Source organism: Macaca fascicularis, chromosome 1 (assembly GCF_037993035.2).
Source record: "Macaca fascicularis isolate 582-1 chromosome 1, T2T-MFA8v1.1".
Classification (NCBI taxonomy): Eukaryota; Metazoa; Chordata; class Mammalia; order Primates; family Cercopithecidae; genus Macaca; species Macaca fascicularis.
Genome location: NC_088375.1, coordinates 183,060,943 through 183,074,022, shown reverse-complemented (window position 1 = coordinate 183,074,022; position 13,080 = coordinate 183,060,943). Strand labels below are relative to the sequence as shown.

General features: G+C 40.9%; 1 protein-coding gene across 21 annotated transcripts in view; it reads left to right on the top strand.

The window, feature by feature from the left end:
• The window catches only part of OSBPL9 (oxysterol binding protein like 9), a 167,864-nt gene that overhangs the window by 49,086 nt on the left and 105,698 nt on the right, over positions 1-13,080 (top strand). For 10 of the 21 annotated variants that reach the window (XM_074006814.1, XM_074006808.1, XM_005543387.3 and 7 more), the window contains exon 3: positions 5,353-5,431. The exons of 6 other annotated variants lie outside the window; for them this stretch is intronic. In XM_074006814.1, coding sequence (XP_073862915.1) covers positions 5,353-5,431 — 79 coding nt within the window. Of the gene's footprint in view, positions 1-5,352; positions 5,432-5,975; positions 6,038-13,080 lie in introns of all 21 variants that reach the window. 5 more of the 21 variants (XM_074006836.1, XM_074006832.1, XM_074006818.1 and 2 more) reach the window with 1 other exon arrangement.

The window sequence follows — 13,080 nt, the reverse complement described above, 5'->3', positions numbered from 1 at the left end:
GTCCAACCTTGGCGACAGAGTGAGACTCTGTCTCAAAAATAAATAAATAAATAAATAAATAAATAAATAAATTCAAAGACTAAACTAATTTAATATATTAGAGCTAAGGATAGTATTTATCTTTGGAATGGAGGGTTGGGTTAATGATTAGGAAGTGTTACAAGGGGAGCTCTTCTGTTCATTGAGCTTGTACACTTATGATTTGTATATATGTTACATTTCAGTGTAGTGTTATTTTCAGGTGAGATAGTATGTGTAAAATGCTTAGTATAATGCTTTACTCATGAAAATGAGTTCAGTTCAATAGCTGGCAGCATTAACTATTTACTGTGGTTTAGTGCTCTGTGATGATAAGATTCACGGCAGTGTTATCCAACAGAACTTTCTGCAGTGATTAAAATGTTCTGTATTTGTGCTGTTCAGTTTCACAGTCAGCCACAAGTGGCTGTTGAACATTTGAAATATGACTAGTGTGACTGAGGGACTTATTTTATTTATTTATTTATTTTTGAGAGAGAGTTTCGCTCTTGTTTCCCAGGCTGGAGTGCAATGGCGCAGTCTCGGTTCACAGCAACCTCCAACTCCTGGGTTCAAGTGATTCTCCTGCTTCAGTCTCCCAAGTAGCTGGGATTATAGGCATGCGCCACCATGCCCAACTAATTTTGTATTTTTAGTAGAGATGGGGTTTCTCCATGTTGGTCAGACTGGTCTTGAACTCCTGACCTCAGGTGATCTGCCAGCCTTGGCCTCCCAAAGTGGTGGGATTACAGGCGCGAGCCACCGCACCCAGGCTGAGGGACTTATTTTAAATTTTTGCTTAACTTTAATTAGAACTTAAATACCCAGTATGTGGCCAATGGCTGTTATATTGGACAGTGTGAGTGTAGGGTTTTTGTCATAGGAAATGACTGACGGAGAATAGCAATGTAGTTCATTTGAGTCATTCAACAAATCAAGAAACTGAGAGACCAGAACATCAGATCAGTTGTGCATATATACATTGAATAATGCTCAGGATCATGACAAGACCTGATTGGAGTAGGAGACTTAGCTAGGTTCGAGTCTTCAAAGAGCCTTCGGTTAGAGAGGGGAAAGTGCAAAGGCCCAGAAAGTAATGTTTTCTTCCATATAGACTATCTAAAGTATGCAGAGAGAATGTTTCTGTAGCAGCAACAGGGCAACAGGTGCTCCAGAGAAATGTTTTGTATTTATTTATTTATTTATTTTAAGAGTCTCGCTCTGTCACCCAGGCTGGAGTGCAGTAGTGTGATCTTGGCTCACTGCAATCTCTGCCTTGAAGCGATTCTCCTGCCGCAGCCTCCTGAGTAGCTGGGATTACAGGCATGCGCCACCATGCCCGGCTAATTTTTGTATTTTTAGTAGACACAGGGTTTCAACATATTGACCAGGCTGGTCTTGAACCCCTGACCTCAGGTGATCCGCCCTCCTCGGCCTCCCAAAGTGCTAGGATTACAGGCGTGAGCCACTGCGCCTGGCCTCCAGAGAAGTTCTGTACAACAAAACTAGAGTAGTAATGTGGTCATTGGAGATCTGTGAGAGAGAAGTTTGGTGCAGTGAGAGGAAGGAAGCCGGCTTGCAGGAGTGGATGAAAGGTCAAGGTACAGCCAATTTTCAAAAAGCTCCTCTCTGAAAGCAATGTGAGGGGAGGTGGTAGCTAGAGGGAGATGTGGGATTTTGCTTTTGTTTAACAAATAGTGAGAAATAGAGCTTGAGGAGTGACCTTAAAAAGTGAAATTGCGGCCGGGCGCGGTGGCTCAAGCCTGTAATCCCAGCACTTTGGGAGGCCGAGACCATCCTGGCTAACACGGTGAAACCCCATCTCTACTAAAAAATACAAAAAACTAGCCGGGCGAGGTGGCGGGCGCCTGTAGTCCCAGCTACTCAGGAGGCTGAGGCAGGAGAATGGCGTAAACCCGGGAGGTGGAGCTTGCAGTGAGCTGAGATCCGGCCACTGCACCCCAGCCTGGGCGACAGAGCAAGACTCCGTCTCAAAAAAAAAAAAAAAAAAAAAAAAGTGAAATTGCTTGATGTTTTTAAACATTTTAAATATTAAAATAATTATGTTAAAATTTAAAAATTTTAAATAAGTTCCTCAGTCATGCTAGTCATATTTCAGATGTTCAACAGCCACTTGTGGCTAGTGACTATTAAACTGAACAGCACAAATACAGAACATTTTAATCACTGCAGAAAGTTCTGTTGAATAACACTGCCGTCGATCTTGTCATCACAGAGCACTAAACTACAGTGAATAGTTAATGCTGCCAGCTGTTGCACTGAACTCTTTCCATGAGTGAGGTGTGTGGAAGAAATGTTGAAGCTGAATTCGTATGGTGTCTCTGTGAGGTGGGGCAGAAGGAAGCTGGGTGACGATAGTGGAAATGTTGGTTCGGCCAGATTTTGAACATCCTTGAATGACATTATGAAGTAATGCTGACTTTATCTGTTAGTTCATAGAGAGCCAAGGAAGGTTTTAAACATGTGAGTCTCCAATAAGAGTCTGTGCTTTAGAACTATTACTCCAGCAGTAGCAAGGACTGTGAACTAACTGTAAAGTGTCCAGACTGAAGGCAGGCAGATTGTTATCAAACAAGAAACAATGAAAGCCTGAATTACAGAAGTAGCAGAGAGGATGGAGACGAGTTGATGAACTTCAGAGTTGGGAGGTAGAATGAGCACAACCTAGTTGTGCAGACCTGGAGGTTTCTACCGGAGTTGACTAGGAGACTTGGTGAGCTTACATTTGGGTTCTTAATTAAGGAACTCAAAAGAAAGAATAGGCATTGGAGAGTGGAGTGAGTTGTAACAGCTTTGTTGAGATATAATACACATACTATGCAATTTATCCACTTGGAGTATACAATTTATGTTTTTAGTATATTCACAGAGTTGTTCAACCGTCATCGTAGTCAATTTTAGAATGTTGTCATCACCTTGTAAAAAACCTGGTATACCCGTTAGCAGCCATTCCCCATTTCACCCCAACCCTCCCAGCACTAAACAACCACTAATCTACTTTCAGTCTATGTATTTGCCTATTCTGGACTTTTTTTTGTAAGTAGAATCATGTAACATGTGATCCTTAGTGACTAGCTTCTTTCACTTAGCATACTGTTTTCAAGGTTCATCCAGATAGAGATAACTTTTCGCCTTGTATTATAGTCACCTCTTTGTGTGTTTTATTTCCTGTACTGGATATAAGTGCCTTGAAGGCATATATTCCAGAGCTGTATATAGCATATATTTTGGTATTTAGTTATGACTCAGGAAATATTTGATACATCACAAGTTAGAAGGTTAACTCAGTTAACCACAAATTACGTTAACCAGAATGAGCTGTTTCTGCATGTGCTTACCCACTGAAGTATGTCTGTATTTGCTGTCATGGAATAGCCAGGTACCATGCCAATGGTGATCTGGTTCTGGATCTGCTGTTAACTCTTTGTGTGACCTTGGGCAAGTCATTATACTCTCTGGAGACGCTTTCCATATTTGAAAATGGAGATAAAATTTCGTACCCCATCTGACACTGAGGAATAAGTAAAGTAATTCAAGTAGATAGAATTTGGATAGAGTTGGGGTTCATCCAGATAGCTTCAGGGAAAGAAATGAATAAATGTTTGATCCTATTCCCTAATATTCCTGGTATAGGAATAGTCCCCTTATATAGCCTTTTTTCATGGGATTAGGTATTTTGTCACCTTGAGTCATTTCAGCTCCCATTGTCAAGGTCTGTGGTTTTATCCACGGCATACTGCTTCTCTTATCACCAGCCTGAGACATTTGACCTATTCTGTGTTCTCTAGTCTTTCTCTCTGGAATACTTAAGATGCTTATTTCTTAAGGACATTGACAAGTAGATTCCCTATTTAGCTTAGTTTTCTGTCTCTTCCTTTAATTCCTGTTGTCTTCACAGAATGCATATAGTTGAATATTAAGAAAAGGGGGCCAGGTGTGGTGGGGCACTCCTGTAATTCCAGCACTTTGGGAGACTGAGGCAGGCAGATCACTTGAGGTCAGGAGTTCGAGACCAGCCTGGCCAACAAGATGAAACCCCGTCTCTACTAAAAATACAAAGATTAGCCAGGTGTGGTAGCACATGCCTGTAATCCCAGCTACTTGGGAGGCTGAGGCAGAAGCATCGCTTGAACCTGGGAGGTGGAGGTTGCAGTGAGCTGAGATCGTGCCACTGCACTCCAGCCTGGGGGACAGCCTGGGCAACAGGGTGAGACTGTCTCAAAAAATAATAATAAAATTTTTTTTTTTTTTTTGAGACGGAGTCTCGCTCTGTCACCCAGCCCAGGCTGGAGTGCAGTGGCGCGATCTCGGCTCACTGCAAGCTCCGCCTCCCGGGTTCACGCCATTCTCCTGCCTCAGCCTCCTGAGTAGCTGGGACTACAGGCGCCCACAACCGCGCCCGGCTAATTTTTTTGTAATTTTTAGTAGAGACGGGGTTTCACCGTGGTCTTGATCTCCTGACCTTGTGATCCGCCCGCCTCGGCCTCCCAAAGTGCTGGGATTACAGGCGTGAGCCACCGCGCCCGGCCATAAAAAATATTTTTTAAAAGGGTTAAAACCTACCCAGTCCGCCTTCCCAAAACAGATTATAAATTCAGTTCCCCATTGTGTGTGCCTGCCCACCCCCAGTTTGGAGAGTTGTTCGTGCTCTTATTTAGAAACATATACTAAGTATGTACCTAAGTGCCATGTATCAAATGAAATAGTCCTTGATTTCTAAGATCTCATAGTGGTTCAGTAGGAAGACGCTGACATATGAACAGATAATCACAGTATACTGTGAAAAATGCTCTTGCAGGGCAATGTACAAGTGGTTATGGGAACACCTGGAAGAAGGGGTTGGGACAGTGTTTTGAAGCAAATGTCACCTGGCATTTCTACACTAACAAGTATATACTGTCGCAGAAGCAGCCTGATGAAGAGCACCTGCCTTCTTTCAGCCTTACAACAACCTGGTGAGGTGTAGGTTTTTGACTCCCTTTTTAGAGAGCATTCTGAAGTTCAGAAAGGCTCAGTGGCTGGCTCTTAAACACAGATTCTAGATTCACCTTCTGTGTTTGTCCCCTCCCCCTCCCAGCACATCTATGCCCGTCAGGAAGGCATAGAGTGTACCTATGCATGGTACTAGAGTGTCCTGCCAGCTCCTCTCTTTAGTTCTTTCTCTTTAAGCAAAACTAGAGTCTCAGATCCTCTTTTCTGTGTCTAGCCTGCTTCCAGTGCCGTTGGTGCATTGAGTATTCCAGGGCTGTAGCAGTAGTGAATATTGCTGATGTCATTGTTTGCCTTATTGGGATTTTGCTCTTTGTTTCACAGGGAGCTGTGATTGGTATAGACGATGAGGACGACAGCACCTTCACAATAACTGTTGATCAGAAAACCTTCCATTTCCAGGGTGAGCTGAAAGAAGAGATTCTTTCTCTTCATAGTCCCATCTGCTTCTTTTCTTCTCTTTTGGGTTGTTTGCTGGATGACTTGAATGGTTTTGCAACTGATCCTGCATGAACGAGTGCATAGGAACATCCTGGATGAAGTGGTACTGCAGGTTAGGCAGGGATTTGTATCTGCAGTGGGTATAGATCGATTTGAAACGACTGTGGATCTGGCTGCAGTTGGAGATGAAAAATTTTAAAGGATAAAAATCAGTGAAGGGAGAGAGTAATGGGCTGCTGCTGCTGCTGGCTTGTGTTTACAGAAGGTTGCTGATCTTCTTTATCAAGGAGTATGGTTCTGCTTCTGCATGAAGAGTATAAAGACTGATTGTGAAGGTTGCAGTGTTCGTCTGTGTAAAACACAAAATATAAATTAAATTGAAGCTTAGTGGCAACCTTTGGCTTAAAGGTTTTGCTCTGCTTCAAGAATTACAAGTTTGCATTCATTTCATCTGTATTTCTGTGTTTTGTCTGCCAGCCATCATTTCTCTATTATCCTTTTTATAGTCAAATGCCATCTGCCACTGCTGTGTTTCGGCATTGCATGCTATGGTTCACCGGTAGAAAGGGTAAGGTACTGTATGATCATTCTCATTTCATCTTGCTTTGAAAACTCTAAACCAGCAAATAAAAGTCCATTTTAATGATCCTGTCCTAAAGTACCTCTTGTCTATTAGGAGTGACTATTAGTTTTAGTATTAATGGTTTTGTTATTTTGCCTTTCCAGAGTAATCTCTCTTTTATGTTTAGAGCAGTCCAAGAAACTTAGAAATGAAAAGATTTGGAGAGGTTAGCACTTTCTCTCAACTACAAGTAACAGTACACTGTTAGAGATGCTAGTTATGCCAAGATAAGTAAATATTAAATACATTTACTGCTTAAAAATGTTTTGGTTATGAAGTCTAACAGAGGCCAGATAAGTTATATGAGGTGTTTAGGCAGCTGTTGTCTTTTTGTGCTAGGATAGTGAATTGCAGTTATTTTTCTTCATTGTCTTGTTTCAGAAATTGACAGATAGTAATGAAAGATGCAAATTATATCCAACAAACATAAACCAGTGTACTCAATAGTGATATCTCTAATACTTCTTCCACATATCCTTAAAATATTTACTGTGTTTGATGATATTATTTATTCAGAGCTGCTTTAATAACGATGCTGTCCTGAAATTCTCTACTATATTTAACTTTATAAAACATTTTAAATCCTATTATGAAAGTCCAGAGTTTTTATTTTTAGGTTAAATATGTAATGCTTATAAATCAAAGCAGATAATTCCTACACTCTGGAACTCTACTTGAACACAGTTGAATATTTTAATGCATTTCAAGAAAGAGCTGCTGGGTGCAGGTAAGGCTGCAGTATGGAATTCTCTTCTCTGCAGTTACTAAGAAGGAGACACCTCCTTTGGACCCTCAGAAGCTGCATCTCTACCTTCTGATTTACTTTTAAATTATTTATGTCCCCTCTCATACTTATTTGGCTTATAAAACAAGGAATTTTCCTAAGGAAGGATTTAAATGATAAGAGTTATGTACATTTTAAAAATTGATTCATAGTTCTGAAACTGTCAGAATAATTAGTTTATTTTCTATTGTAGTAGTTATGGGAGTCTTAGCGTGAGATCTGGATTTTGCAAAGAATTTGGTAAGACTGTATTTTTGTTGTTGTTGTTGTTAATGAGAGCTATTTCACATTCATAGGTCCTTGATCATAAAATCCCTGCAAATTTGATAAAAAGTTATCAATGCCTGAGAGATCTTAAATTCTTGATTAGAATTGAAAGCAAATTTTAGCTATATACATGAACATATGTTTAAATGTGCTGAAGTTTTCATTGAATACACTAGTTTTTTTTTTAAGCAAATGAAATATCAGTTGATGCATTTATAAAACAAATTCTACTGTCAACTATTAAAGGGAAAGCTAGAGTTTGTTCAGATACATTCATTTATTCATTCAACATCTATTTTAGACATTATTCGGGGGATACAGTGGCATACAAAACAGATAAAACTCCTTGCCCTTTGGGTCATCCATTCCAGGAAAGGAGAAAGGTAATCAATACGATCAACACAATAAGTTAGTAAAATATAAGTAAATGAGAGTGATAAGTCCTGGGGAGAAAAAAATAAAATAGGAAAGGAAAAAATTAAATAGAAGTGAGATTGTGGAGAGAGGGGAGGTGTTGAAATTGAAAATAGGGTAGCTAGGGAAAGACTCACTGAGATGGTGCCTTTTAGTGAAGAGCTGAAGAAAGTGAGGGAACAAAGTATATGGCTATGTTGGTGGGGGAGGTGGGGTGAATAGTCATTTCTCTGCCTGGAATGACGTACCCACCCTGCCTCCCTCCACAACACTGTCACATACTTTGTTTTGTTTTTCTTTTTCTAGTTTATAGTCATATATTTGAAGAGCAGCTGGAGGCCAGCTCTGATTGGAGTGCAGGTAACCATGCGGGGAGAGTAATGGGGAATGAAATCTGAGAGGACACAGGAAGTCCAACCATATGAGACCTTTATAAGGGCATTGAAGGCCGGGCGCGGTGGCTCAAGCCTGTAATCCCAGCACTTTGGGAGGCCGAGATGGGCGGATCACGAGGTCAGGAGATCAAGACCATCCTGGCTAACATGGTGAAACCCCCTCTCTACTAAAAAATACAAAAAACTAGCCGGGCGAGGTGGCGGGCGCCTGTAGTCCCAGTTACTTGGGAGGCTGAGGCAGGAGAATGGCGTAAACTCGGGCGGTGGAGCTTGCAGTGAGCTGAGATCCGGCCACTGCACTCCAGCTTGGGCGACAGAGCGAGACTCCGTCTCAAAAAAAAAAAAAAAATAAGGGCATTGAATTTGACTAAGATAAAAGGCCATTAGAAGGTTTTGAGCAGAGGAGTGACATGGTGTGATTTATGTTTTAACAGGATGGCTCTAGCCACTGTGTTAGGAGTAAAATTCAGAGGGGCAAGGACAGAAGTAGGGAAACTATTTCTGCAGTAGGAGGCTGTTGTAAACCAGAAGAGAGGTGGTAGTGGCTCCCACATGGTAGCAGTGGAGATGGGGAGATAGTGAGAAGTGGTCAAATTGTGTGTATGTTTAATCACCTTTATTGAGGTGTAATTACACTATATATTGAGGTGTAAAATGTACACAATATATAGTTATGCAGTTTAATCAGTTTATTTACTCATAACTACCACCACACTCAAGATATAGATTCCATCATTCCTTTATGCTCCTGTCAGTCAGTCCCCAGCCCCAGCCCCTGGCCCCAGGCAACCACTTATCTGCTTTCTCTCATTGTGGAATAGGTGTTTTGTTTGGAGAATTTCACATAAATGGAATCATACAGTATGTACTTTCTTCTCTGGCTTTATTTTAGGTCAGCATAATGTTTTTAAGATTCATCTATGTTGTTGCATATATTAATAGTTCCTTTTATGTTGCTAAGTAATACTCTGTTGTATGATAGTATATTTATTCTGAAGGTTGAGCTGTAGCATATGACAGAAAGACAAGTCTAGGTCGAGTAACAAAAATGGAATTGCCATTAACTGAAATGGAAGATCGCAGGAGGAACTAGTTTTGGGAGGGCGAGGGAAATGTGGGCATCGGAGCTTAGCTTTGGACATGTTTACTAAACAAGTTTTAAATGTCCACCAAATAGGCAAATGGAGATGTCAAGTAGGCAGTTGGAGTTCAGTGGAAAAGTGTGGGCTGCAGAAATAGAGTTAGGAGTCATTGGCACGTAGATGGTATTTAAAGCCACAAGAATTTGGGAATAAATGTTGAGAGAAAAGAGGTCCAACTGCCGAGCCCTGGGGCACTCAAACATTTATTGAGAGGGTGCATGATGAGGTAAAACCAGCGAAAGAGGTTGAGAAGAAGCAACCAAAAAGTAGGAGGAAAATCAAATGAATGTGGTACCCTGGAAGCCATAAGAAAAGGTGTTTCTAGGAGGAAAGAAGGATCAGCGACTATGTCAAATGCTCCTGACAGGTCAAGGAAGATGAGGATTGAGAAATGATTATAGGATTTAATAATGAGAAGTTTATTGGTAACCTTGAGAAGAGTGATTTTAAGATGGGAGTAGAAACAATACATTCAAGGTTTGTTTTTTTTTTTTGAGACGGAGTCTCGCTCTGTCACCCAGGCTGGAGTGCAGTGGCCGGATCTCAGCTCACTGCAAGCTCCACCTCCCAGGTTTACGCCATTCTCCTGCCTCAGCCTCCCGAGTAGCTGGGACTACAGGCGCCCGCCACCTCGCCCGGCTAGTTTTTTTTGTATTTTTAGTAGAGACGGGGTTTCACCGTGTTAGCCAGGATGGTCTCGATCTCCTGACCTCATGATCCGCCCATCTCGGCCTCCCAAAGTGCTGGGATTACAGGCTTGAGCCACCGCGCCGGGCCGCATTCAAGTTTTGATGTAAAGGGAAGATGAGAAATATAGCAGTAACTGGAAGGGGAAATGGGAGCAAGGGAGCTTTTGTTTTGTTTTTGTAGGACAAGAGAAATAATAGCATTTCTATGTTGTTGGCAGTGATTCAGTAAAGAGGGAAGAATTGATGATGCAGGAGAGAAAGGAGAGAGTTACTGGATCAATGTCGTGGAGAAAGCAAGAGAGGATGGGATCTAACACACATGTGGGAGCAGTGTCTTTGGCTTGGAGCATGGGCAGTTTATCAATAGTATTGTAACATAGCTGTGGTTGTTGATGAGACCTTAAATAGATTAAAGCAGTGGTAATAGGGAGGAAAATGGACTAGATTTGAGATTTTTTAAAATCTATAGGAACTGGGGCACAGTGGTATGCACCTGTAGTTCTAGCTATTCAGGAGGCTGAGGCCAGAAGACCACTGGAGCCCAGGAGTTTAAGACTGTAGCATTCTATGATCATACCTGTGCATAGCCACTGCACTCCAGCCTGGGCAATATAGTGATGCCTTGTCTCTAAAAAAGTTTTTAATCTGTGGGAACTGGTAATTGCTCGGAAATGGGAGGTGAGAGAATTTGGGTACTAAGGGTGATGCTCTTGGCTTGTCTTATTGTTGGATGTTGTCAACATCTCTCCCTCTCTCTCTTTCTCTCTCTCTCTTTCTTTCTGCCTTGCTTTGTCACCCAGGCTGGAGTGTAGTGGCATGAACTGCAACCTCGACTTCCTGGGCTCAAGTGATCCTCCCATCTCAGCCTCCAGAGTAGCTGGAAGTACTAAAAAATTTAGTCTACACCACCATGGCCAACTAATTTTTTATTTTTTTAATAAAAAATTTTTATTTTAATAGTGAGTTATTTTTTGAGTTAAAATTTATGTATGTTTAATCAACTTACTGAGGTATAACTCACTGTGTTGCCAGGACTGGTCTTGAACTCCTGGGCTCAAGCGATCTTCCTGCCTTAGCCTCCCAAAGTGCTGGAATTTCAGGTGTTAGCCATTGTGCCTCACCGTCAGCATCTGAAATAGAGAATATAGGAGATCAGAGGTGGTGGTGAGGGACCTCTTATGTTTAAGGTATCTGTGGGACACACAGGTGATGGTAATTGGATCTGAGTCTGGGCTGGAAATGGAGATTTGTGGTCGTCGGCATACTACTGGTAGGTAGAACTAGCAGTTGAAAATATGAATGCCTAACGGCTAGGCAGGTAAGTACAGTCAAGTGCTGCATAAGGACATTTAAGTCAACAATGGACCACATATATGATGGTGGTTCTGTAAGATTATAATACCATATTTTTACTGTACTTTTTCTATGTTTAGATACGCAAATACTTACCATTGTGTTGTAGTTGCCCTCAGTATTGAGTCCAGTAACGTACTCTATGGCAGGGCATCAAATCTTTTGGCTTCCCTGGGCCACATTGGAAGAAGAATTGCTTGGGTCACACATAAAATACACTAATGATAGCTGATGAGCTAAAAAAGAAAATTACCAAAAAAACCTCATAGTGTTTTAAGAAAGTTTATGAATTTGTATTGGGTTGCATTCAAAGCCATCCTGTGCCACATGCAGCCTGTGGGCCGCAGATTGGACAAGCTTGCAGGTTTATAGCCTAGGAATGATAGCCAAACCCTATAGCTTAGGTGTGTAGTAGGCTTTACCATCTAGGTTCATGTACTGATGTTTGCACAGTGATGAAATTGCCTAATGATGTATTTCTCAGGACACATTTCTCAGAGCAGATTCCAGTCATTAAGCAGTGCATAAACTGTAAATGAGTTAAGAGTATGGCTGTGTAAAGACGCAAGTTGGAGAGGTCACACCCTGTGTAAAAGGGATAGGTGCCACTTAGTTCCAGACAGTTGTAGGCTTGGAATGTTCACCCATTGTTGTCAGCTCATCCTTTTTTTTTTTCAAGAGAAGCCAGAAATTTAATTATTATTTTTGTGTGTGTGTGTGTGAATGGGGTTGAGTGTATGTGTGTGAACTCTCCAGTTTTAGGAACAATTTTTTATGTAGACCAAATAAAATGCATCTATGGGCTAGATAAAACCTTTGGATTTTTAGTCTTTGATTACAGCCATGGTAGTAGTGAGTGTTATCCTTCTGGAAGATCAGAGTGAGAAGAGAGCTGATGATTAAACCTTGGATCACACTAGGGTAGAACTGCTAACAGGCTCAGAGGAATGATCAGAGAGGTTAGGATGAAAGCTATTAGCTTCAACCATATGAAATTACTGTTTTTTACAGGTGAAAAGTAGCTGCATATCAGCAGTTCATATAGCTCAATCTAATAGAAGACTAGTTCATATTAATAATTAGAAAAAAACATTATTTGAATTTTACCTTCAAATGAAATTGTATCTGTTTAATGATTTAATATATATCATTCATAATGTTACTGATAATATATTGGGGTAATAATAATAATAACGGCTAATATTTATTGAATGTTTATTTTATGAGTTTTAACTGAATAGTGCCTACCATAAAATAAACATTTTAACTCATGCAGTTTTCACAACCTTATGAGGTAGGTACTGTTATACTATTAGTGCTTTTATTTTATTGATTAGAAGACTGGGAGCCACCGACACATAGCTAATATAAGACAGAACTGAAATTTGAACACAAACAATTGTACCCAAAGCCATTTTCCTCTTCATTGTTATAAAATATATTGTAGAGATTCGTCAACTAGCTTATAATTAACATTTATCAGAAAAGGAATTAAGAGGCCGGGCATGGTGGTTCACATCTGTAATCCCAGCACTTTGGGAGACTGAGGTGGGTGAATCACTTGAGACCAGGAGTTTGAGACCAGCCTGGCCAACATGGTGAAACCCCGTCTCTACTACAAATATAAAAAATTAGCCAGTTATGGTGGTGCGTGCTGTAGTCCCAGCTACTCAGGAGGCTAAGGCAGGAGAATTGCTTGAACTGGGAGGCGGAGGTTGCAGTGAGCCGAGATGCTGCCATTGCACCCCTGCCTGGTTAACAGAGTGAGATGCTTTCTCAAAAAAAAAAAAAGAAAAAAAAAAGAAAAGAAATTAATGTAAAAAAAGGAACTCTAAATTACAATGCAGTTTAATGCAATTAAAAAATTTGACGCTAATTAGCTGGGAGTGGTGGTGATGTGCCTGTAATCCCAGCTACTCAGGAAGCTGAGGTGGGAGGATGGCTT